General features: G+C 45.0%; 1 protein-coding gene across 1 annotated transcript; it reads right to left on the reverse strand.

Annotated features, from left to right (window-relative positions):
• Nucleotides 1-9,330: 9,330 nt before the first annotated feature.
• CD48 (CD48 molecule) lies at nt 9,331-24,290 on the reverse strand. The gene is made up of 4 exons (XM_062193717.1): nt 24,170-24,290; nt 15,945-16,256; nt 12,065-12,328; nt 9,331-9,699 (listed from the first exon to the last, which is right to left on the reverse strand). The coding sequence occupies exons 1-4, from the start codon at nt 24,249-24,251 to the stop codon at nt 9,620-9,622; spliced, it is 738 nt and encodes a 245-aa protein (XP_062049701.1). The 5' UTR covers nt 24,252-24,290; the 3' UTR covers nt 9,331-9,619.
• Nucleotides 24,291-26,105: the final 1,815 nt, after the last annotated feature.

Raw genomic sequence — 26,105 nt, forward strand, 5'->3', positions numbered from 1 at the left:
TGACAGGCAGAGTGGACAGTGAGAGAGAGAGAGAGAGACAGAGAGAAAGATCTTCCTTTGCCGTTGGTTCACCCTTCAATGGCCGCCGTGGCTGGCACGCTGCGGCTGGCGCACGGCGGCGTTGATCCAAAGGCAGGAGCCAGGTACTTCTCCTGGTCTCCCATGAGGGTGCAGGGCCCAAGCACTTGGGCTATCCTCCACTGCACTCCCGGGCCATAGCAGAGAGCTGGCCTGGAAGAGGGGCAACCGGGACAGAATCCGGTGCCCCGACCCGGACTAGAACTCGGTGTGTCGGCGCAGCAAGGTGGAGGATTAGCCTGTTGAGCCACGGCTTGTATTTTAAAAAGTTGTTTTCTTCATGGTTGCTTAGGACACTGCAATGTTCTTGATTTCAGTAATATAGAAATCTTTGTTCCTGAGTGGTTTCCCTGCCCTCTCCTTGGTGTTGTTATTGCCATACAAATCACATTTTTATATGATGAGGGTACTTCAAAAAGTTCATGGAAAATTGGATTAAAAATAAGTATTGTGGTGTAAAAAATTTTAAACAAAGCATAATTTTTTCACAATATTCACTTTCATGGGCTTTTTGAAACACCCTTATACAGACATGCCAATAACATTAATTGATAATTACTGCTTTTAAATAAGGGAAAAAGACTTGCAAACAAAAATACACTTGTAGTATTTTTAATCTATGTGGTTACATTTGCTGGTACTCTATTTCTTTAGATGGATTTGAATTATTTTCGGTATTCTACTTCATCCTGAAGGACTTCCTTTTGGAGTTCTAACAAGGCAGATGTGTGAGTGATGAATTCTCTCAGTAGCTGTATATCTGATAATTTCTAAATCCCTCCTTCATTTTTGGAGGATAGTTTTTCTGCATGTAGAATTCTTGGTTGGTGGTCTTTTTCTTTCAGAATTTTGGATATGTCATTTCACTGTCTTCTGACCTACATGTGGCTAGTTGCTTCTTTCTTGCTACTTTTAGGATTCTCTCTTGCACCAGGCATTTTTGACTTTCAATGGGTTTATTACAATGTGTCTAGTTGTGTCTTTATCTGTGTTTACCATTCTTGTAATTCACTGGACTTCTTGGATGTGCAAGTTAATATCTTTTATCAAATCTGGGAGATTTTTGGTCATTATCTTTGCAACTATTCTTTCTTTACCTCATCTCTAGTTTGGCTTCTCACATCTAAGGCTATATGATTTCAGTTCTTCTATTGTGAACTGTGCTGATTCTTCTGCCTGCTCAAATCTGCTCTTGAACATTCTAGTGAACTTTTCATTTCAGTTATTGTACTTAGTTCCAGAACTTTGGTTTGATTCATTTTTATAGTTTCTATCTGTTTTGTTATTTTCTATTTGATGAGATATTGTTACACTGGTTTCATTTAACTCTCTTTAGCTCTTTGAGCATATTTGAGACAGTTGATTTAAAAAAAAAGATTTATTTCATTTATTTGAAAGACAGAGAGAGGTAGAGACAGAGAGAAAGGTCTTCCATCCACTGGTGCACTCCCCAGATGGCTGCAACAGCCAGAGCTGCACCCATCCAAAGACAGGAGCCAGGAGCTTCCTCCAGGTCTCACATGCAGGTGCAAGAGCCCAAGGACTTGGGCCATCTTCTACTGCTATCTCAGGCCACAGCAGAGACCTGGATCAGAAGAGGAGCAGCTGGGACTAGAACCGGCACCCATATGGGATGCCATCACTTCAGGCCAGGGCTTTAACCCACTGCACCACAGCGCCAGCCCCAGGAGAGTTGATTTAAAGACTTTATCAGTAAGCCCAATTTAGCACTTCAGGAATAATTTCTATTAATTAGTTGTTCATGTGAAGTGGATCATACATTTTTTTAGATGCTTTGAAATTTTCTGGTACAATTGGACATTTAATATCATATGACATGGAAAATCTGGAAATCAGGTTAGCCCTCTGGTTTTGTTGCTTTTAATGATGTTTGTTTAGTGACTTGGGGATGCCAGACTTCCTCTTCTTCCTGAATCAAGGAGTTCAATTTTGTATCTTTGGTGCTGGGGCAAAGTAAGAGGAGGTAGAAGATGAGAAGATAGTGCCTCTATAATCGCTGGTCTGTGATCTGCCCATTTCTACTAATCTGATTGGCCTCCAGCCTCGCTTCTCCAGAGATCTTGCAAGAGACTGGCAATTGATGACTGGCATTTTTTTTCAGAGTAACTCCTGCCTTTCCAGGTTTTTGAGAAAATACACCTCACCCTACCATGGATGTGTATATAGTTCTTTTTCTTAAGATATCATCATTTATTTTATTTTGTTCTTTTGCTTCTTTTCTTTTTTAAAAAAATTTAAGGTGAGTAAAAATTTCATGTATTTCATATAGACAGATTTAGGAGCATAGTGGTACTTCAAATCCTACCCTCCCTCCTACCCACGTTCCCACCCTTCCTCCTCCTTCCTTTGTATAAAGTTCTTTACCGAATGGACCAGTAGATCTCAGGAGGACAGAACACTTTAGAAATGGTACAGGTGTATGGAAATTTGCACCTGAAGCAAAGTGTCACACTCGTGGAACACAGCTGGAGCAGATTCATCTTGATGGAGAACTCTACAAGTTTGCTGTTAGATCTTGCTGTCTAGATGCCAATGTTTAACTTTTCTCTTGATTCTTCAGGTTACTCCAAAACCTGGCAGTAAAATGTTCACCTTTTCCATTAGTTCGGATCTCTTGCACACAAGCAGTTTCTGAGCACACATGCCCCTGACCTAATTTTCCAGTCCCTGATTCCAAAGGGAAGCTGTCTATGACCCTCAAAACTTGATCCACCCTTCCTGATTTATGACCTCTCAGTCCTCAGCACTTCTCCTACCTAGCAGTTATGTTTGACACATGATGCTATTGTCATAATTGAAATTAAATTACTAATTTTCCTTATGGCTGCCTTTCAGACTATAATATGAACTGTATGAAGGCAAGATCTTTGTCTATCTTCTTCAGTATTAAATCTAGAACAAGGCTTGAATCATAGAAGTTGCTCAATAATGTAGCTAACCATTTTTTTTTAAAAACAACCTACTTTTGGTTGGGAGCTAAAATCAAAAGGCATTCTTTTCCTCCATTCACATGAGGACCATGTAAAATGTGCTTTCCATTGCTTAAGGATGTTTTGGGCAAATCCCTTAGTTTCATTTTTATTACTTCCAGTAATTTAACAGTACAGTTCAACGTAAAACTCCCCTCTTGCTTCTTCCTGTCACTTCTGCTCAAGCTTATCTCATGGTCTACAAATCTATAATAGTGAAGAGGGTATGGTCTGATCTTTCCCTCCTATGCTACTTCATTTAATTCCAGTTCCTTGAGTAATATAAGGCAAAGAGGAGAGGCTCAAACTAGTTCTCAGTTACTTGTCTGTTGTTGGTTATGTCTGTTTCTCTGGCTAATACTGGCCCACTGTGGATGATTCTATGGCAGGCATGTAAGTGTTGGCTTGTTTATGGAGCACGGGTGCCAGTGTGTTAGGGGGCTATGCAACATTGATGGGGGTGGGGAGCTCTACACTAAAAGTGTGCTGATGTGGAAGGTGGTCTCGTGCTTGGCCCCTTATGGTCTTCCTTCCGCTGACGTTGAACCAAACAGCTTCTTGCTGCTGGGTTCTGCTTCTCTGGTGACCCGAGGAGTGAGACAACTGAAAACTGGGTACCATCTGCAATGCCCACTGTGGAAACTCCTGCATCCTTTTTCAAAAATTTTAAATGATTTTTCCCCCATTCTGTTGGTTGTCTCTTCAGTCTATTGATCATTTCCTTTGCTGTGCAAAAGCTCCTGAGTTTGATATAATCTTCCTTGTTTAGTTTTGCTTTTGTTGCCTGCACATTGGGGGTCTTACCCAAGAAGTTGACCCTTACACCAATGTCTCTGAGTGTTTCTCTTACATTTTCTTCCAAAAACTTCATTGTCTCAGGTATTAAATGTAGGTCTTTGATCCATCTTGAGTTGATTTTTGAAAATGGTTAGTGGTATGGATCTAATTTCATTCTTCCCCATATATTCTTCCAGTTTTGCCAGTACCATTGCTGGTCTGAACACTTTCATCAAAAATCAGTTGGCTATAAGTACATGGATTAATTTCTGGGGTCTCTGTTCTGTTTCATTGATCTATATATCAGTTTTAGGCCATTTCTATGCTGTTTTAATTACTATAGCTTTGTGGTATGCTTGAAGGCATTGTGATGCCTCCTGTTTGATTTTTCTTGCTTAGGATTGCCTCGGCTATTCTGGATCTTTTGGGATTCCATATGAATTTTAGGATTTTTTTTTTAATTCTGTAAAGAATGTTATTGGTATTTTGATAGGTATTATACTGAATCTGTAAATTGCTTTAGGTAGTATAGACATTTTGATGATGTTGATTCTTCTAATCCACAAACAAGGAATATCTTTCCATTTTTTTGTGTCCTTAATTATTTGTTTCCTCAGTGTTGGGTAATTTTAATTGTAGAATCTTCACTTCTTTGGTTAAATTTATCACTAAATACCAGATTTTTTGTGCTATTGTGAATTGGATTTCTCCTTCAGTGCTTTCATTATTAGCATATAAAAATCTATAGTTTTCATTTCTTTATTTTGTAAATAAATTTGCAACTTTATTGAGTTGTTTTATCAAATTTTTTTCATTTATTAAACTTTTATTTAATGAATACAAATTTCCAAAGTACAGCTTATGGGTTACAATGGCTTCCCCCCTCCCATAACTTCCCTCCCACCCGCAACCCTCCCCTTTCCCGCTCCCTCTCCCCTTCCATTCACATCAAGATTCGTTTTATCAAATTTTAAAAGACTTATTTAATTTGAAAGGCAGAGTTGGAGGTCGGGGGAGAGAGAGAGAGAATCTTCCATCCACTGATTTACTTCTCAGATGTCTGCAATGGCCATGTTGGGTCTGGCTGAAGCCAAGAGCTTCGTCCAGATTTCTTACATGGATTCAGGGGCCCAAGGACTTGAGCCATATTCTGCTGCTTTCCCAGGTGCAACAGCAAGGAGGTGGCTTGAAAGTGGAGCAGCTGGGACAGTTGCATCCAAATCTGCACCCAAATGGGATGCCAGCGTTGCAGGCAGCATCTTAACCTGTTATGCCACACTGACTTATCAATAGCAAAGTAGAAGATGCCTCTAAGCTTCTCTGCTATTCTGACCTTTAGCTTCATGGGTCAGAATTATCAATTCTAACAGTATTTTGGTGGACAGGTTTTTCTTTTGTTTTGTTTTGTTTTGTTTTTGCTGTGGTGCCTGCTTCTTAGGGAACCTCTGCCCAAGCTGGGCTTCAGGACACAAAGGTCACTGGGTTGAGAGGCACTCTCACTAAGGGTGGGAGAAATAAACCAAACCACCATCTATCCAGGGCTGTGGTAATCCTCACGGGCAGACTGAACACTGAAGGCAGAACTGAGCATGACGAGGCTGGGGGAAAAAGCAGAAGTGACAAAAGAAATGTGTCAGCAGGATTGGGTCAGACAAGGAAATGGAAAACTAAGAGATGGGAACATGATAGGAACAGAAAATGGAGGTCGAGGGAGAAAAGATGGTAGAGGAGAGAGAAGTAAAGACTGAGAAGCAGGGATCTGAGGGAAGGGACTGAGCCAAGGGGTTGGACTATATAATTTGCCCAGCTAGAGATCAGGGGGATGAGCACAGAGAAGCTGGTTAACAGAAACAAAGGTTGGAGTTTACTGGGGAAGGTTGCCCTGGGATAAATCTGTCTTCTCCCCTGCTATGCCGGCTTTGGTGAGGAGGAGCAGAGGGGAGGCAGGAGAGAGAAGGTGCATGGGCTGTCACACTAACAAAGATACTTGAGCACTGGAGGAGGCTGATTCTTCTGTTCCTGAACAAGAAGTAGTGAGGATGAGGGACAGAGCTTCTCAAAGGCTGCTTTGGTCTCACTAACTGCTGTGTGGAATGAATATAGCCAAGGAAGCCATCTACATCCAGCAGAGGATGGCCAAGCGCTTGGGCCCTTGTAACTCATGTGGGAGACCTGATGGAGCTCTGGATTCCTGGCTTTGGTCTGCCCCATCCCTGGCTGCTGTGGTCATTTGATGAGTGAACCAGAGGATGGAAGAATGGAAGATCTCTCTCTCTCTCTCAAATACATACATAAATAAATAAATATTTTTTAAAGTGATCCATGGACAGCAGGTAGCATTGGCATCACCTGGGGTCTCATGAGAAAAGCAAGATCTTGGTCTCCATCCCATACCTACTGATTCAGAGTCTGATTTTAGCTAGATTCGTAAGTGATTTGCTGATAAAGTTGAGCATCACTGATGTGATTCAGGCTTTACATTTTACCTAACATTGCTCAAGGAAGCCAGCAGAGGGCAGTGTGCAGGGCTTGCTGCAGCAGTCCTAGGACAGTGAGGCCGGTTTCCTTGAGACCTCTTCACAGGAGGCTGCTCACGGTGAGCATGTGAGCAAATGCTGACGTATCCTGTTTGAACAAAGACGAATGGCTTTAGTTCACTGCATGAGAACTCACTAAACCACCAAGTTTTGATGTATAGAAGCATGTGAAGGACTAGGATACGTAGTAATCAGGCTTGGTCCTTGCACTATTACTTCCAGGAAAGGGAGCTGTCTTATCGTAAGGTCTCAGATCCAGCTTCATGTTCACACAAGCTGTGCAGTTACACAGGTCCCATGCTCAGCAGGGCACTGCACCGGGGTGAGTGCTCTGCTGCCACCATGTGGACATTATGGAGAAGTTTATCTTTCAACTTGTGCTTTTCAAGTGAAGTCTGTTGGGACAATGGAGTGTGCACTTGAGACAAGGAGATGGGTGAAATATGCATGTACACCACTCTCCCTTGTTGCCTCCTTCACACAGAGCATCAGTGGTACCACATGGACCACAGGGGATCCAATTTGTGTCAGACTTAAAGCAAATACGAAGTAATCATATTAAGGCAGTCATTGGTTTTCGTAGAGTATTGGAAGTATATGTGCTTATCAAGAAGTAAAAAAAGGTTGTAGAACTAACAAGTAAATTTTTGCAACATTTTCACTGTTCAGGTAAGGATAAAATACATATGTGTACATTCACAAGCTACAAAATATGAATTGGGTAGATTCATTGAAAAATATCTGTTCCCATGTATGCATTTAAAACAAACACAAATATTTGCATAAGATAGACAGTAAGATTCATAATAGTTCAAAATTTTGATTTCTTTTTACTTAGATCAACATTAACTAGCAAACAAAAAATAATATCTCAAGTAGAAAGATAAATTGTGGAAGAAATAGGGAAGTTTTGGGTGGGCATTGAGGTGCAACAGCTAGGCTGCAGCCTATGTCAGAGTGCCTAGGTTCAGGTGCTGTCTCTGCTTCCAGTCCACCTCCCTGCTAATGCACACCTAGGAGGCAGCAGATGATGGCTCAAGTGCTTACTGCTTTGCCCAACCCCAGCTGTCGCAGTCATTTGAGGGAGTGAACAAGCAGATGGAAGATCTCTCTCTCTCGCTCTCGCTCTCTGACTTTCAAATAAATAAATAAATTTTTTAAAAGGAAAGGAAAAACTTTTATATTTTAGTACTTTTAATGATATTTTTTCTTGCTTTTAGAACAAGGGGACCCACAGTTTCATTTTGCACCGATTCCCAAAGTTATGTAGCTGGCCCTGCCTTGAGGGTTGGGAGAGGCAGGGAAGAGTTAGTGTCTGTGACCTGGGCCATGTACGGTGGGATTTGCCTTGGATTTCCACGTTTCTAGAACTGAAAGACGATCCCTGGAGAGGTGCAGTCTTAGCAGCTGAAGACTGTGCTTGTTTGTGATGTAAAGTGACTTTCCCTTCCCTTCTTACTGCTTCCCCAGAAATGCTCTTTTTTTATTTTATTTTTTTGAAAGTCAGAGTTACACAGAGAGGAGAGGCAGAAAGAGAGAGAGGTCCTCCATCCGTTGGCTCACTCCCCAGATGGCCGCAACAGTTGGAGCTGCGCTGATCCAAAGCCAGAAGCCAGAAGCCAGGAGCTTCCTACAGGTCTCCCACATGGATGTAGGGGCCTAAGGACTTGGGCCATCTTCCACTGCTATCCGAGGCCATAGCAGAGAGCTAGACTGGAAGAGGAGCAGCCAGGACTAGAACTGGCACCCATATGGGATGCCGGTGCTTCGGGCCAGGGCTTTAACCCACTGCGCCAAGCACCGGCTGAAATGCTCTTTAATCCCCCTTGTGTGTGTGTCTGTGTGCGTGTGTGAGCGTGCATCATTTCCCCCAGGAAAACCTCTTTTTCTGCTACAAAAAACAAGGGGAAGGGGAAGAGTGTTGCTTACAGAAAGGAGGCTGAGACAGTCCAATTGGAAGATGCAGCTGTTAAGAGATGAGGTTGGGGTGGGACTGCAGGCTGGGCTGAGGGCATCTGAGGGAGTCCAGGCTATCTCGTGGTCACAGGAAACCCAAACTTTCTTAACATGGGTGTGCAGGCAGCTGCCTTTCAAATGATGGCTGGGGTCCAAGCTCCTGGCATTGTGACCGCACCTCCTGGGCTCCCTCATGTTCTGGCACATCAATACCACCCACTTTCTATCAACCAGAACCAGTCACACTGGGGAAAGGAGTTTCTCTGCTGACCCAAAGGAAAGTAAAAGCCTTTGGTGAACACACAGCATCACTTGCCATAGAGGAGATGGGATGGGATGGGATGGAGAGGTGAGGGCTGAAAGCGGAGATGAAGGAAGGTGGGGGCAGCTCGCTAGAGGTGGAACACATTCTCTAGTAACCCCCACAGCTCCAGGCCCTCGAGAGGGAGAACATGAGGCCAAAATCCCAGGTGTTATGTCATTGATGGTCCTAGGAATTCCCGGAAGACCCTGGTGAGAGCTTTGGGTTGATTTGATGATTTGGGTCTCATGTCACCCCCAGGACTTGAGTTGTCCACACAGTGACAATGGTGAAAAGAAGAGACAGAATTTAGTACCCTGCGAATGGCTTGGGAGGAACCCTCCCTCCCTTTGTGGCAGAGCTGCATCTCCATCCTGCGGGGAATAGGCCTGACTCCATGCCCTTAGGAGACCTAAGGAGTTGTTCTTCAAAGCAGGTGGAGCCAAGCAAAGCACTGGGCAGGAGGCCAGGAGGCAGGGGAGGTGTCTTGGGAGAGCTGGCTCCCCAGGGGCTTGGCACAGATACGGAAACAAGGCTCAGAGGTGGCAGGATTCAACTCCTCCTCAGGCTGACACTCGGGAGCCTGTGATCTCAGGCTCTTCCCTTTGTGTCTCCATGTGCCACTTGGTCCAGGCTGATGGAGCTGGTGTTGTCTGAGAGATTCTGGGTGCCTTCAGGAATCCACTTTGACAATCATATCAAAAGTTTATTCAAACAAAAATACATTTGCACAGTGTGGTAATGCTTTTGGTGGAATGAAAGCATTTATGTGTGTCGATAAGCAGCTAGGGGATCTGAAATTAAGTATTAACCACAGTTGTTTTTTTTTTAAAGATTTGAAAATCCTGGTAGATGCTTCAACAACACACTTTCTCTCCTTCAGTATGGCCAGAACTTCTGTCCTGGTTAAGAGCAGGATGGATGATGAAGGTAAGATCCTGAGGCCTTGAAGTTTCTGTCTTGAGTTGGTAAGGTTCATCTCAGGTAAGTATGAGGCCAAGAACAAGGGGTGCCGTGACCACCAGCCAACTTGCCATCCTAGTTACTCCAAACGATCGAGCTGAAAGAGCAAGAAGACCCTTCTGTAGTTAGGTGTTTTGATCAATGTGTTGAGAAGGGACAGGGATATCAGGGGTTGGTGTGGAATCCCAGCATGCCTGGTGCATTCTCTTGCTCTTCAGAGATCACTCTCCCTAGACATAATGCATGATCAGGGCAACACTCCTTGAAGTGCCAATGGTCTGGCTATGTCCTGTGCTTGCAGATTTCCTTGGCGTATCTGTGAGCCTGGGAAAAAGCCACTGCCCTACACTGGAAAACAATGAGGCAGGAAAGAACTTCAGATGAAGACAGATGACCATGCAGTGCTATTCATGACAAACCCGTGATACACACAGCTTACTTTAGAGAAGAAAGGACCAGTTCCCTTTGTTGTTTCCTCACCCTTCTAACTATCTGTATCAACTAGAAGGGGAAAAGGGAAAGAGAAAAAGGAAAGGAAATAAAGGAAAAGAGGTAGAAAGGAAGAAAGAGTAGAGATCCAATGCAAAGATAAGGGAAGGAAAGGGAATGGAGTATAAAAGAGGAACACAAGGGGAATTCGTGATAAAACAGTGATGGAAGGTTAGGGTGCTTATAACTTGGGTGCAATAACTTGGGTGGCTGTAGAAGAATGAAGATGAATTTAGTCTCCCCAAAAGTGAATTTATTGTTGCTTTTATCCTCTCTGCAGATGAGAAGGCACCACATTTTATAAGGATGGGAATTCTGTGCCTCTTCCCTTTCTGGGTCTCATAATGTGGTCATGATATGAAATTGATTTTGGAACTTCACATGATCAGACAACAAGCTGCCATATTGGATCTGTGGCAGTGGAAGAGTAGGGCACATCAGGATAAGCAAGAAAAGATCAGATCAATTAATTGGGAAGCAGAAAGAAGACCACACGTTTCCATTACACCCATGTAGGAGCAGAGGTAAAAGAATCAACATGGTGAAGGTGGTAGAATGAGGCCAGGAAGATCACAAAAGAGAAATTTCCTTAGGGATCAGGATCCCAGATGACTGGGCATGGCAGGGACCATGGTGAACATTAGCAGCACAGGCATGAGCTCTTCTGGAAGGGTGTGTATACCGGGGCTAATAATGTCACCTTAGGGGTATGAAGAAAAGAGACCTGGGTGCTGCAGATAGGATCCAAACTTACTATGGGGCCTGCAAACCCTAGTAGCTCCAGAGTTGAAGGGTCTGAGCCTGACGTATTTGTCATTCATTGAGAAGTACATGTGTCATCTCGTTTAGTCCTCATAGCTATTATTTTGTCTATCACTTATGAGAGACACGAGTTGAAGAAGCCCAGAAACATGTTTAGCTAGTAAGTGATGACGTCAGCATTGGCTTCAGGTATGACTGATTCCAAAATGTATGAGTGTAGCTGTCTCACTACAGCATCTGTGTAGTCTGATCTAGAGGCAGCAGGGCTACTCCAGTGAGTGGCTCCTCCTAGGAGATGGAGAGGAATCTCTTTTTTTTTTTTTTTTTGACAGGCAGAGTGGACAGTGAGAGAGAGAGAGAGACAGAGAGAAAGGTCTTCCTTTAAAGTTGATTCACCCTCCAATGGCCACTGCGGCTGGTGCACTGCGCTGATCCGAAGGCAGGAGCCAGGTGCTTCTCCTGGTCTCCCATGCGGGTGCAGGGCCCAAGGACTTGGGCCATCCTCCACTGCACTCCCGGGCCACAGCAGAGAGCTGGACTGGAAGAGGGGCAACTGGGACAGAATCCAGTGCCCTGACTGGGACTAGAACCCGGTATGCCGGTGCCGCAGACAGAGGATTAGCTTATTGAGCCGCGGCGCCGGCCCGGAGAGGAATCTAAAACATGAAACCCAGAGTTTGCCTTCCTAGCCTCATCATGGTGCACAAATCTGAGTAACATCAAGGTCTTTGCCTGAGGATAAGGCTGTCACTCCCGTCCCTAGCCTCTCCCCCACTCATCTGCTCGTTCCTCCTTCCCTTGGCTGATTCAGGCTGTCTACCAGAAACCCTTCTGGGAACCTCTCCAACACCATCCCAGCCGCTCTCCCATTTGCCCCCTTTTCCCTCAGCTCACCCTGATGTCTCAGAACGTCCTGCAACAACCCTGGCCTCAGATTTTAGGACCATGTATTTTGAGGCAGGGGAGGAGATAGGAGGGATAACAGAGATCCAGAGACAAATGCCTTCTGCAGATAACGCCGAGTTCCACAAGGATGAGGTGAGAGACAGAGCTGGGAATGGCTCCCAAGTCTCCCAGGTCTCACAGACCCCTTTGAGATTCTCTGCCACTTTCTATGCCAGAAACCTGGGTAGGATCCATGCATCTTTCTTCCTTCAGAAGAAAACTGGCTCTCCTGTGCCTCCCTCGGCTCCCTGGAGGATGGTTCTTACCCAGAACACAGGACGAAGTGAAGTAGACTGTGGCATTCTCACTGGTCACATTGTTGCTGACCTGGCAGGTGAAGGACTTGAAGTAGTTCTGTGGGTTAAGGGTGATTTCAAGAACACTTCTCTGGAATTCCTGGAGCAATGGACCTGAGTCCCCATACCACTTGTAGTTGACAGACTGGTCTGGTACTGTACATGACAAGGTCAGATAACAGGTGTTGTCCGCTTTCTTTGTCTTAGCTTCTATGACAGGCTTGGGCACGGGGTCTGAAAATGAGGAGGATTTTATCAAATGACACAATGGAGATATGCACTTATAAAACATTTTTGCTTAATCAACAAAACACCAAAGAAACCAGGGAAGGACCACTTAGCACTCAAGTGGCAGGGAGCTGGGAAGAAGAGCCCTCTACAGAGGGAGCCAGTGAGCAGCTCCAGAGTACAAGCCACTCCTTAGAGGTGATGTCAACCCGTGTCCAGGAGAGGGAGCCAGAGTGCATTACTTGCACCCAGGAACAAATTGCAAACCTGTGAGCCAGAAAGCACATCCAAGTGTTGGTGGAGACACTGGCTGAGGTCAGACGTGGTATCTCAACCATCTGAGATGCTTAGGGTCCTGTCTTAGCAATGATCCACAGCCGACCATTGTCCAGCCTGTTCCTCAAGAATTCTGGGGCTCAGATTCTGGAAGATTCCTGAGGTACGTGGTATCGCCTGCACACTCCAAAGCCCTTTGCACAACCACTCAGGGGAACTGCCATCCTCCTGGCAATGGCAGGGCTCCAGAGAGCTTCATATAGTCCTCAGCACATGTCAGTGGTGATAAACAGCACTGGTCTGTTAGCTTTGCTATCTTAGTATCTAGCACAGGGCTTGCAACATAACAGATATTCTGTAAGCATCTGAATGGGTGGATAAGTGAAAGAGCGAATGAAGCAGTTATGAGATAGAAAGGACAACATGCTAGCTTTGAAGTGAAACTGACCTGGGTTCTGTTCTGCACTTGACTCTGGAGGACATAAGGCAAGGGAGTTGCCATCCCTCCCTCCAGACTCATCTGTCAGATAAACAACGGACGGCACTATGTTACCAAGATAAAATGGCACCATCCGCGGAGAAGTGCTTTGTGCACAGTGTAAGTATTGCATATATGCTAGAGACCACATTGTCCTCACTCCTGTTGTCTGCTGCCAGCTGGAATAAGAGCCGAGCCCAGCATCTGGTTCTTCCTTGGCTAGGGCTGGGTTACCTGAAGTCCCCTGGACTCTTTAAGTTTTGGACAAGAGTTAAACACCTGCAGAATTGGTGCAGCTCAGATCCCATAGGATTAAAATGCAGCAGGCAGTTTGCCAGATTACAGCTTGCCTCAGGGTTGTCTGTGGTGGCGAGGGAGTAGGAGGAGGGCTACAGAAGTTCACCTGCTGGGCCCCCTGGACTCTAGTTCTACATCCTGCACAAAGTCTTCTCACATTACTGCTTTTATTAGGCAATTGGCTCACAGGTTTTCACCATTTCCTGTGTTCTAATCTCGCCTCTTACACTGCTACTACATTTCCTACAGTGATCAGCACAGCACTGAGCACTTCAGGGATGGGCTTTGTTGAACCAGCTGGGATGCTCTGGCTCCAGGATGTCCCTCCAAGGTATCACAAATACGTGGTGTGGGCTGGACTTAGGGATGATTCTTCTATCGACCAAATCCTGGGTCTGGCGCTGTGGCATAATGGGTAAAGGCGCTGCCTGCATTGCCAGCATCCTATATAAATGAGCACTAGTTCAAGTCCCAGCTTCTCCACTTCTGATCCAGCTCTCTGCTATGGCCTAGGAAAGCAGTTGAAGATGACCCAAATCCTTGGGCCTCTGCACCCACTGGGAGACCTGGAATTAGCTCCTGGTTCCTGGCTTCAGATCAGCACAGCTCTGGCCATTGCAGCCATTGGACTGCCTCTCTGTAATTCTGACTTTCAAATACACAAATAAATCTAAAAAAAAATCCTGGGACTTTCAGGGTGTGTTAAAGCCAAACCAACCTGTAGATTGCTGGTCATCAGAACTTTTGCAAGGTCATTGTGAAAATTATTCATAGTTTGAAAGCAGCTGTAGTGAGTGTTAGTATCACAGAAATTCTGGAAGTTGGTAAATGATACAAAAAGTGGCTTTTAAAATTTACTTAGGCCTTTTTCTTTCTGTCTAGAGAACTGGTTTACCAGAACACCACTATAAGAGACTTGGGATCTTTCTTACACAGAAGCAAGTTGCAAGAATAGGGTCTCTTCTGCAACGGCTTTGAACAGCCCTTGTCTGGTCTGTTGAGCAACAGTTTTTGTTTTTTTTTTAATATTTTTTGTTTTTAGTCTTTTGTTTATTTTATTTTTCATTCTCTCTTTTTCCTCCTCATGCAAAATGTTGAACTCTTTACGTAGAATGGAGTTCATCTTTTGTGTATAAAGTTAAACGAAAATAGATCTTAGTAAAAAACAAGACTGGGAACAGGACAGGGAAGAAGAGGCATGGGAGTGTGGGTAGGAGGGTGGGCATGATGGGAGGAATTATTATGTTCCCAAAGTTGTAGTTATAAAATGCATGCAAATAAACAGATAAATAGATAAAGGTAAAAATAAAAAGAATAGGGCCTCTTGCATTTCTAGTGCACATGAGTCAGAGGAAGTGAGTGAGAAGGATATCCTGTCCTCTTAGACAGGAATCTTCTGGCTGGTGGGGCTCACATACGCACAACACTCTCCGTTTGCACTATTTTTGCACTTAGAAACCTTTCACTTTCGTTATCCATCTTGATTGTCTTAACACCATAGATTGGGTGGATATAATTGTACTTGGAACATGATGAAGAACTCGGAGCTCTCAGATAACATCTCCCTTGGATTTCGGCCTAGCCCCTCTTCTCCAATGATTGTGGACCCAGCCCCAGAGGAGCCTTCCCAGGGACTGTGTTTCTACTTTGTAACTTGATCCTTTTGGCCATAAATGTGTAGTTCACATACACCTGCCAACCAAGGTAAGTCAACCAGTTTGTCTTTCTTCAAATTTCTCTGAGAATTGAAATTTGGTGGCACGCATGTCTGAGTTATGAGAGAAAAGTAGATGGAAAGCAGCCATAGGCACAGTCCACAGAGTGGTGAGCCTGAGGATTCTGGACTGGACCTAGTACGTCATCTACTTCCACGTAACCCCTCCTGACTGTTCTTTGCTCCTTGAATTGCTTTAAATTTCCTCATTTCTTAAAATAAATTCTCCATTTTTGGTAAAAGTGCATTGAACTGACCTCTGTCATTTGTCATCCAAAGAACCTGACCTAATATGGGCACAGAGATGTTAAGATCTTTCTCCAGGGTCACACAGCTACTGAGGGACTGACTGATTTTGAATCCAGGTCTGTCTGACTTCAAGAAAAATATCTTAGCCCTTATTCCTTCTACAGTGATTTGACTGAATCTCTGAGTAGAAGTTTTTGTCCCACCCACCTGAAAAGGAAAAACTCTTCTTCATAGTTCCTTCCTTATCCTTTCCCTCTCCTGTCTTTGTCCTGAAGTCTGATGAAGTCTCAGTACTGGGTTGAGTTCATCACAGGGAGTAATGAAGGAAACAGAGTGGGAATTATCTCTGACCGTTTTCATTCTCTTCAGAGCTTAGACTCACAACCTTCAGAAGAGTTTTAAATGTATACGGCTATCAGTTTTGGGGTCTACTGGGTCAAGCTCATTGCAGGTAGAACTGGATCCAGGGGAAATGACTTAAGCCTGAGCTGAGTTTCCCTACTCCCAGAGAATGTACCCGGGACTGACAGGAAGCCCCCACCCCACCCCACAGTGGTCTCCCCAGGGACCCTTGGAGTGGAGACTTGCCCTTTGGTACCCTAACTCACCAAGTACCTCCAGTGGGATTTTCCATTCACGTTCGGTTCCCGACTCCATCAAGACTCTCACGAGGTAGTCGCTGCTGTCTTCTTTTTGGACGTCAGAGATATTCAGTGCACCACTTTGAGGGTTAAATGCGATTCTGGTCTTGAATTTAGAAGGAAAGTACTTCGTTTCGCCAGACTCCCACTCCCACTCTAAGATCTTCTGTTTGGTAGTGTTAAACCAAGTCAGTTGTTTGTACTTCTCGGACAGACTGTCGGGGATATGCAGACTTACGTTGCTGCCAGAGACCACCATCAACCTATGGACTGAGTGATCTGCCAATGAAAATCAGAATGGGACCAGCCTTTAGGGAGTGCAGGGCTGGAGCAGGCAAGAAGGGATTTCTGCATAGGAGCAGAGACTATGGTCTTCGTCAGAGGGCTGAGTCTCCGGACTAGGACTCAGTGACAGTCGGAGCTTGGAAAAGCAAGATGTGGGGAAGTGACCGTTACTTGTAATCCACCCAGTTCTGCCCCCAGGCAGTACTGAAGAATGACGCTGAGGCTGACCCTGGCTTGCTCTGTTATTCTTTCTGTCACAGCAGTGTATTTTCCAATAAAATGGTGACAAGTCTTGTCTCCTCTCTGGGCTTGTGTTTCCTGTCTGTTCAGTTTAGTTCAATAAACACTGTTAGTCCCTAGAGGTGCAGAAATGAACAGTACACATTTCTGTACTAAAATATTTATGACATTGGTGTGGGAGGACAGACACACAAATCAGCCTAATATAGTATGTTGGTTACTGTTATTAAGACAAGCACAGGGTACCATGTGGACGAACTGCAGGGTGTGGTGGGAATTTCTCCCTCTCCAGAGTGCAGGGGTAGGAGATGGAGGAAATACTAGGAAGACCTCTTTGGAAGAGATGACCACTAAGGTAAGCCAAAGGTGATTAGCAGCTAAGATTTGTTGACCAGGGGTCAGGCATTCAGGATCCATCAGTGAGCCAAACAGCAAAGCTTCCTGTATCAGAATATGCTGGTGAAAGGACAGTAAGCAGTCAATATAATAACCAAATACATTGGAGAGTAAATGAGGAAGGTATAATTGTTATCAAAGAAAGAGAAAACCTGGAATAAGGTAAAGGAAGCCACGAGCGCTGGTGGAGGTGGGAGGTAGACATCACATAAGGTGATGAGGAGGTCACATTTGAGCAGAGACTTGAAAAAAGAGAGAGGAAGCCGAGCAGACAGGTGGGGTGAGAGTGACCCAGGCAGGGGGAAGAGCTGGAGCAAAGGCCTTGGAGTAGGGATGTGCCTCCCGTTTTTTAAAAACAGCAAGGAGGCCACAGTGGCTGCTGTCAAGTGAGCAAGGAGAAAGGATGAGAATGGGCACATTCAGAGAGGGCTTCAGGATTGGGGAGAGAACTGTTTTCATTTTATCATAATGTTGACTGTGTGAGAAAAATCCTCCGTGTAAAAATGGCTCATGTATTACACGTGCATTTACATTTTATTTAGAAGGAAATTATTAGAAGGTAAGGAAATGGAAACTGTTTAGGTAAACTGTTATTTAATAAAGGTTGGGTCAGATGCAGAACTACTACGAATGTGATGCAGCCGAAGCTTTAGGCCCCTTCCATGAGTATAGCCCTGCTGGGCCCCCAGCCAAGTATTCACAGACTGACATGGTTGACAAAACACAATATATTTTAAACACAAATTGTTCAACCGCTGCTTCTTTCCACTCCATCATCCCTTTCATCACATTTCCGCTTATGTTGGGTGGTGTCAAAGTTGTGGGTACATGGGGATGTACCTAAGGGGAACTAGAAGTGGGGAATATTTCATCTGGGCCCTGTGGGTTGTGTTTATGTGGTTGATGGACTGGTGTGAGAAGTTATTTCTAGCCACTTTGGGGAAGCAATGGCGTCCAGGAATATCCCTGCTGCACTCTGGGCCTTACCTGCTCTGTCTGTAGGCAGACGAGGAACAGGGTATGAAGTGGTTCAGAGCCAGAGCTGGTCAGTGGTCAAGTATCAAAGAAGCATGAAACTGTCAGCAAGCATAAAATATTAAGCTAATTCTCGGGATTTATGTAGTATTTGTCAGCTTTTTAAAATTTATAAATCAGTGGGACTTTCTCATTCTAACTAAACTTTTTTTGTTCTCATTTGTATTTTTGTTTTCACAGGACTCTCCTGAATTGTCTCAGGTTCTAAAAAACATGCTTAGGTTAGGGCAAGGGGAAACAAAAGATGATAGCCAGAAGGGCTAAGGTGGAGTGAAGTCTGCTGGCTCTTTTTGTGGAGGGAGGAGAGCTAAGACTATTTATACATAGGCTGAGAGAGGGCAGTAGAAAAGAGCTCCAAGTAGAACAGACATTTGGCACAGTGGCTAAGACGTCACTTGGTGCACCTGATTGCATACTGGAGTGCCTTAGTCCAAGTCTTAGCTCTGCTCCTGATTCCAGCTTCCTGCTAACATAAACTCAGGGGCAGCAGATGATGTCTCAAGTACTTGGATCCTTGCCAACCACAGGAATCTGGATTGAATTCTTGGCTCCTGGCTTTAGCCTGCCCAAGCCTGGTTGTTACAAACCAGCAAATGTAAAGTATATTAGGCTGGGTAAACCAGCGGATGGGATCTCTCTCTCTCTCTCTCTCTCTCTCTCTCTCTCTCTCTCTCTCTCTCCTCCTTGCCTTTCAAATTAAAAAAAGTAGAGGAAAGAAAATGTGACCTCTTGCATCATATTTTTGTCAAAACAGCTCAATCATATTCTTCAACATCATTTATACCGAGCTGTTTACACCTAGGTGTTTCCACACATTTATCATTTCCAAAAGTGTTCTCTTCAATCTAAAACATAAAATCTTCTGTGTCTCCAGGACTCTCAAGTTCCTATCCATTCATCCTTCCAGCCATCCATCCAGCCATTTAGTAAGCCTTACCTTGCCCTGATAGACAGACATACCTAGACATTCACTTCCACAGGCTCCTGATTGGTCCAGGCCATATATTATAATTTCATTCCAAGCAACAGCTATTGCACAGCTGTGATGGGTCTGGCACTGGGTTGGGCTCTGACAACAGCAATGCAGACAGAATGCCTGGCCTCTTGAAACACATAGCCTAAGAATAGAGTCTGTCTAATATTTTTAAACTTTCACGCATATCTTCCAGACCTGTTCTCATTCCAATACTTGTTTCCATGTGCATTAATAAAATTAGTAATAACAGATGGCCTAGACCAATGTTTTTCAATGGTGACATCTTTGTTGTGGCTGCTTTTTGTTGGGAGGCATGGGGAAGCTGTCCTCTCCATTGCAGGATGTTTGGCAGCATCTCTACTCTCTGCCCACTAGATGCCAGTAGTTCATCTCCAGTTGTGACAACCAAAAATGTCCCCAGACATTGCCAGATGTCCCCGAATGACAAAATTCCTCTATGCCCACCATGATTGAGAAAAGAGATAAAAGGCTGAGGTCTTCCTTGGCAGACTCTCTAACAAACCTCAGACATACACCCAAGAAAAGAACACAACCCACCGTGCAGTGACTGAACAGGCGGTTGCATCAGAGAGGCCAATCCGATCCAATAAGAGTGCAAAGACACTGGCATGTGCAGGATGCTGCCTGCTCCCTCTTTCCTTAACCACTTATCTGTAATGACCTAAAAAGACTGACTTAGGGTCTGCCTTGTGGCACAGTGGGTTAAGCCACTGCTTGCAAAGATGGCATCCCACATTGGAGTGCTGATTGGAGCCCCAGGGACTCTGCTTTTGGTCCAGCTCTCTGATAATGTGCCTGAGAAAGCAGTGGAAGATGCTCAGGTGCTGGGCTCCTGCCCCTCATGTGGGAGGCCAGGCTGGAGTTTCTGGCTCTGGGCCTTGGCCTGGCTCAGACCTGTCGCTGCCATGTGGGGAATGAACCAGCAGATGGACAATCTCTCTCTTTGTCTAACTCTCCTTCTGTCTCTTTCCTTTCAGATAAATATTTTTTTTAAAAGAGGAAGTTCTGGCTACTTTAAAAACACATTGCATGGCTTCTAGTAAGACTGTCAAATAAGAAAAGGGGGTGAGTTTGAAAGATATCAGTGTAGGGGCCTGGGCTGTGGTGTAGCAGGTGAAGCTACCGACTGCAGTGCCGGCCTCCCATATGGGCGCCAGTTCGAGTCCCAGCTGCTCCACTTCTGATCCAGCTCTCTGCTATAGCCTGGGAAAGCGGTAGAAGATGGCCTAAGTCCTTGGGCCCCTGCATCCGTGTGGGAGACCTGGAAAAAGCTCCTGGCTCCTGGCTTCAGATTGGTGCAACTCTGGCCATTGCGGCCAACTGGAGAGTAAACCAACGGATGGAAGACCTCTCTCTCTTTCTATCTCTCTCTCCTTCTCTCTCTGTGTAACTCTGACTTTCAAATAAATAAATAAATCTTTAAAAAAAAAAAAGATATCAATGTGAAGTTACCAGCAGCTCTCTGATGAAGTCAAGTATTTACCAAGCCTGTACAAACACCTTTTGAAAGTATTTTGGGAACAAGTTGTCAAGATGCCAGGTTGTGTCTCGAATGGCAAGATGAGCAGGGAGTCATTTCTCAAGGTAGGAAGTGTAAAAAGTGTAGTAGGCAATATTGCAAAGGAAACTGAAGATGAGGAGAGAGAGGCAACAGAAATAACTATTTTTTAAAAAGACTTATTTTATTTATTTGAAAGACAGAGTTGCAGAGAGAGGTAGAAATAGAGAGGTCTTCCATCTGCTGGTTCACTCCCCAGATAGCAATGGCTGGAGCTACGTCGATCTGAAGCCAGGAGCCAGGAGCTTCCTCCGGGTCTCCCACATGGGTGCAGGGGCCCAAGGGCTTGGGCCATCCTCTGCAGAGAGCTGGATCAGAAGAGGAGCAGCCGGAACTAGAACCAGTGCCCATATGAGATGCTGGCACTTTAGACTAGAGCGTTAACCCACTGCACCACAGCACAGGCCCCAGAAATAATTATTGTTTTAAGACATTTCTGTGTAAATGGGAAACAGGAGACAGGGCAATGTGTAAAGGAACATGAAAAGTAAAGAGAGTTTTTGTTAGTTTCGTTTAAGGAAAGAAAAGACTTAAGCAATGATGGATCCAGGGAAGGAGCCCATCGAGCAGGGCTTGGAGGGAGGAGGTGACAGATAAGACTGAGTTGTAGGGATTCAAAGCAGGTGGATTTCCTGGAGCTAGGCATGGAAGGGGGACCCCTCATTCTCCAAGGGAAAAGAGAAGCAGGAAAAGACAGTAAGGTGGAGAAGCTCCTAGTTTAGCGATGTTGGGAAGGAAGCTGAAGGACTTTTTGTCTAACAATCTCCAGTCCCCACTTCTTCAGCAAAGGAGGAGGCAAGTTCTTTATGGGGAGAGCAGTCAGGGAGGTGAAGGCCTTCAAGATAAGGGAGAGAGCTTGAAACAGCTGCTGTGGGATGGAAGAACGACTTTCTCAAGGCAGCCCTGAGCCTGTAGCTGGGCTGAAGCAATGACTCGTAACTTCTTCCTTGCCGCCCTTCCTCTATGTGTAAGCCACTTGATTCATTTATTCTCTCATCTAATGACTACATAGTAAGCACTTACTGTGTGCTGGGCTCTGTGTGCATACAACAGACAGACATACCCTTCCCTTCAGGATCTTCCATCCCAGGATAACTAATAGATGATCACTGGCTAAAAGTTAGGGAAGGAAAATGGGTGATGCTAAGGGTGCACACAAAATAGAGCCCATCACTTGGATTTGGGCGTCAAGAGAGGCTTCTATTCCAGTGGATGGGAACTCTCTGTCTTTCTCTCTGCCTCTCAAATAAATAAATATATAAACAGAAAAAAATATTGCTGAGTGCAGTACACCGCTAGATTCTTAGGTGACATAAATGATGCTTATTACCTCAAGCCGCCATGTCACAGCTTGTCGAAGAGCACTAGATGGCCAGAAGAAATTCGATGAGTTAAATTTCTGACATGTGTCTGGGAAGTCTGGAGGAGATGACTGAAAGATAGGAGTTCAGCTGAAAGTGTTGGACTTGAGAGTTCGGGTTTACCCCAGGCTTACATCTGTCTCAGACTGTGTGTGCCAAAATCACAAAGCTGTTGCAGTTTTTATTTCATTTGATATTAATAGCAGCCCCCTGAAGAATGAGGCTGCATACATGTTACTTTACTCCTGATAGAGTTGAGGAAGCCAAGGCTTATTAAGCTTTTCTGATTTACAGAAAATCCCATGGCTTGCAACCCAGATAGAGCATAGGTCTGGTTCCTAGTATACTGCTGTTGCCACTGCTACCTGCTACGTGTTGTGGATAGGCAGGAAAACCCCTCAACACAGAGTATGCCCTGAAATCAGAGATCTAGGGAGTGATGAAGGAGATGTGAGTGAGTCTCAGACTTTTCCACAAAAGCATCCCTTATTGCTGAGGAGAGCAGAACTTGGATCCCCAGCAAGATATTGTGGTAGAGTCCAAAAGGAAGTTCTCTGAGGCCATTTGCTCATTCTTTTAACAGTTATTGAACTCGTACTATATCCTAGGCACTGTATTAGTTTAGCAGTAAAACACAGAGTGGTTCCTCTTTTCATGGAGCTCAAGGAAATAGACAAACCAAAGTGTGGAGCAAGACAGAAGTCAGGTGATCACTAGAGCCTGAAGGAAGGACAGGGACATCAAGAGAGGAACAGACATCGGCCCAGAGCAATGAGAGAAGATAACCTTTCCAGGCAATCAACGACATTAAGCTTAGTCAGAATGTGGTTAACTGTGGCAAAGCCAGAGACTGCGCACAAGGTGACTTGAGCATAAGAAACTCACGGAGATGTACACATGTTGACCATGATCAAGATTCCACTGGGCTGACTCTCAGAAAAGCATAGTGCTATTAATAAGGTGGGAAGTTAGACCTGTGTGCCCTTCTGGAAATCCTCAGTCTCCCTGAAAGTTAGCATCCTCATCTGCAAAATGTACGTGATGATTGCACCCTTGGGAATCTATTAAATGAGAAGGATGCAAAATGCCCAACACACTGCCTGACATGTAGTGTTGCTTAATTTTCTTTTTATTGACCTAAGATACAGAAGTGGAAGATGTTAAGCCTAAACAGAACCAATGCCATCCATGCCAAGGATAATATAATCAGGAATTATCTTCGTGTTTCAACCAAAAGAGACACACAGTCCAGAAAAGAAGTGAGGGAATGATCAACTGTCAGGGTGCTTTTAACATGACTAGGGAAAGTCCTGAACTCTGTAGCTGGATTAACACTCTGTGTCAGCACCCACACCCAAGCCCATGTCAGCATCCTATGACTGAGTCAACCCCACAGAGCCCACACATGGGCCTGAAGACACCTGGCTCAACGCTTACACCGTTATTAACTAGATGCCACTTTGAGAAGCCTAGTGTGAGTCATCAACCGAGTTTCCTCCAACCATTCCTTTCTCATTTCTCTAAAAACTACATCTACTGCTACAGTTTAATGATGCAGTATAACTTCCCCAGGCTTGCTCATTTTTACTCCTTCTTACCCATAGAGGTAAGCATGAAAGCCCTTTAACATGAATAAGATCTGAGTATTATTTGGGAGAATAACACAAAAGGCAAAAACTTAACTTCTGCTTCTCAATCAGCCTGGAATGACAGGTTAAGAAGGAGGGTTGGACAGCTGTAACAGGGACTGCCCGCTCCTTGGGCACACAGGAGGAACTGCGGCAGAGGAATGGCCCTTTCCCCTTAACAATCATGTGTTCAGCATTTCTTCAATACAGAGGCACCTGAGCCTCTCTCAGACCCTTGTTTAGAGACACTAGACAGAGAAATACCTCTCTATCTTTGGGACAATGACAGTAGCATTTCAGGACCTAACTCGTAGCATGTAAAGAAGTCTCAAAGAATGTCTAAGGAAATGTAACTTATCAGAGCATAAAATGTAGCAGCTTTCTGTGTAACACTTCCTCTTATTTAAAATGGAAAAATAAAGCAAACAAAACCTAACAGTTTCCCACAAATAAACAAACTACCAGCAAACAAGGGGCAGAGTTCCTCCTCTCCACAGGGTCTTATTTTTGTTATGTCTCTAGGCTTAGGCAGAAAGGTCTCCAACCTCAACAGAGCCCTGCTACCAGGATAGAAATATCTGCTGCCCACAAGCCAGGACCCACTTCCAGGACTGAGCCACAGCCCGTCTCCCCTTCTCCATCTGCCTATGCCTGTGATGTGCAATCACACAAAGACAGTTGTTGGAAAGTACCTTGGACGCTGGTCTCCAGGAGTACTGGAGGCAGCAGGAGCAGTTCCAGAGCCAGACACCATTCCCATCCTCTGGAACACATGCTATTTTTCAGAGCTTCCAAAGGAACGCTGGAGGCAGCCAAGGGCCAGGCTTGAAAGGGACCGGATGTAGAAGGGGAATATGTGACGTAGGCTCAGAGGCAGGCACACATTGGCTGTTTCTCTCCGCCTGATGCATTTGTTAAGGAGCCTGGAGACTAGAAACAGGAAGTCCCATGGGTTTTTATCTGAAAGTGCAGCAGAAATAGAGCGATTTGCTTGAATGTGCGTTGGTCTATTTTTGTGAGTAGAGTCATAGCTCCTATTGGATTCTCAGAGGGTTAAGTACTCAGAAAAGGGTAGGGTCCCTGAGTGAGACCATCTGCCTGGTGGTTCCCAGACAGGAATCACCCTGATTATGTCAGGGACAGTTTTAGAAAAAACCAGCATACAAGAACCACTAGAGGCAGAAGGCATAGGGAGGTGGAAGAAAGAGGGCAAACTAGACTTGGCAGAGAATAAAATATTGGGGGAACTTATGGACAGAAGCATAGTCTTGGGTGGTCATGGATCTATATACCACAAGGCAAGAGGAAAAAGGATTTTACGGATAAAAGCGGTCCATGGTTCATCAGAATACACTTGGCTGTCTCAAGAAATATGGACACGCTAGGCATCAGAAAAGAGTGGTGGATTCTCTTGAGAACTTTGTCCCACAGGTCTTGCGAGGACTGTCAGGATTATCTGAAAGGCAAGAAGAGGGTTAGGTCTGAAATGTGGCCATGCCATGCTAAACCCTGCAGAGGTTAAGGCATAGCAGGTGCCCACCCAAGCCTGAGCAGGTTTCATTCAGAGCAGAAAGGCAGAGAAATCAGTTACACAGCCTCAGTGCTGTAAAGATGTGAATAGGTCCCACTCCCCAGCCCCACCTTCTGGCTCTTCTTCCCTCATGAGAAATTCATTGTTTGAAACTTTACATATACCTATCCACTGAGTATTAGTAGGAAAGTAAGGTTATTTGGGCCCCCAAAATAGAATCTCTACTCCTGTAGTCTAGGAAATTCCAGACACACTCCTCTTTTTTCCTCCTCCCCCCTTCCCCCTCCCCCTCCCCCTCCTCCTTCTCTTCCTCCTCCTTCTTTTTAAGTAATTATTGGGGCTGGTGCTGTGGTATAGTGGGTAAAGCTGCTGCCTGCAGTGGCGGCCCCTGACATGAGCATCAGTTTGAGTCCCGGCTGCTCCACTTCTTTTTTTTTTTTTTTTTGACAGGCAGAGTGGACAGTGAGAGAGAGAGACAGAGAGAAAGGTCTTCCTTTTGCCGTTGGTTCACCCTCCAATGGCCGCTGCGGTAGGCGCGGTAGGCCACAGCAGAGAGCTGGCCTGGAAGAGGGGCAACCAGGACAGGATCGGTGCCCCGACCGGGACTAGAATCCGGTGTGCTGGCACCACAAGGCGGAGGATTAGCCTAGTGAGCCGCAGCGCCGGCTACACTGGCTGCTCCACTTCCGATCCAGCTCTCTGCTATGGCCTTGGAAAGCAGTAGAAGATGACCCAAGTGCTTGGGCCCTAGCACCCATGTGGGAGACCCAGAAGAAGTTCCTGGCTCCTGGCTTCAGATTGGTGCAGCTCCAGCCATTACCGGCATTTGGGGAGTGAACCAGTGGATGGAAGACCTTTCCTCTTGCTCTCTCTGTCTCTGCCTTTCTGTAACTTTACCTCATTCCCCTCTTTAACTGCTCCTATTAGTGTCTTTATCACACTTAATGAGCCACACCCAGCTTCCTCTATTTTCTTATCCAAACTCCTTTTATTCCTCCTCCCCCCCCTGCTCCTAATAATCAACATTCTGTGTGCAGAGTGAGTGTTTTGTTTTTAGATTTCAACTCCCACATATAAGGGAGTACATGCGGTATTAA

Source organism: Lepus europaeus, chromosome 5, assembly GCF_033115175.1.
Source record: "Lepus europaeus isolate LE1 chromosome 5, mLepTim1.pri, whole genome shotgun sequence".
Classification (NCBI taxonomy): domain Eukaryota; kingdom Metazoa; phylum Chordata; class Mammalia; order Lagomorpha; family Leporidae; genus Lepus; species Lepus europaeus.

Bases quoted from the DNA above. Each gene is read 5' to 3' on its own strand.
- CD48 (XM_062193717.1), bottom strand. From the start codon at position 24,251: ATGTGTTCCAGAGGATGGGAATGGTGTCTGGCTCTGGAACTGCTCCTG. The intron at 16,257-24,169 runs GTACTTTCCAAC...TTTCATTGGCAG, and splicing joins CCTGGAGACCAGCGTCCAAG to ATCACTCAGTCCATAGGTTG. The intron at 12,329-15,944 runs GTGAGTTAGGGT...CCTCATTTTCAG, and splicing joins AATCCCACTGGAGGTACTTG to ACCCCGTGCCCAAGCCTGTC.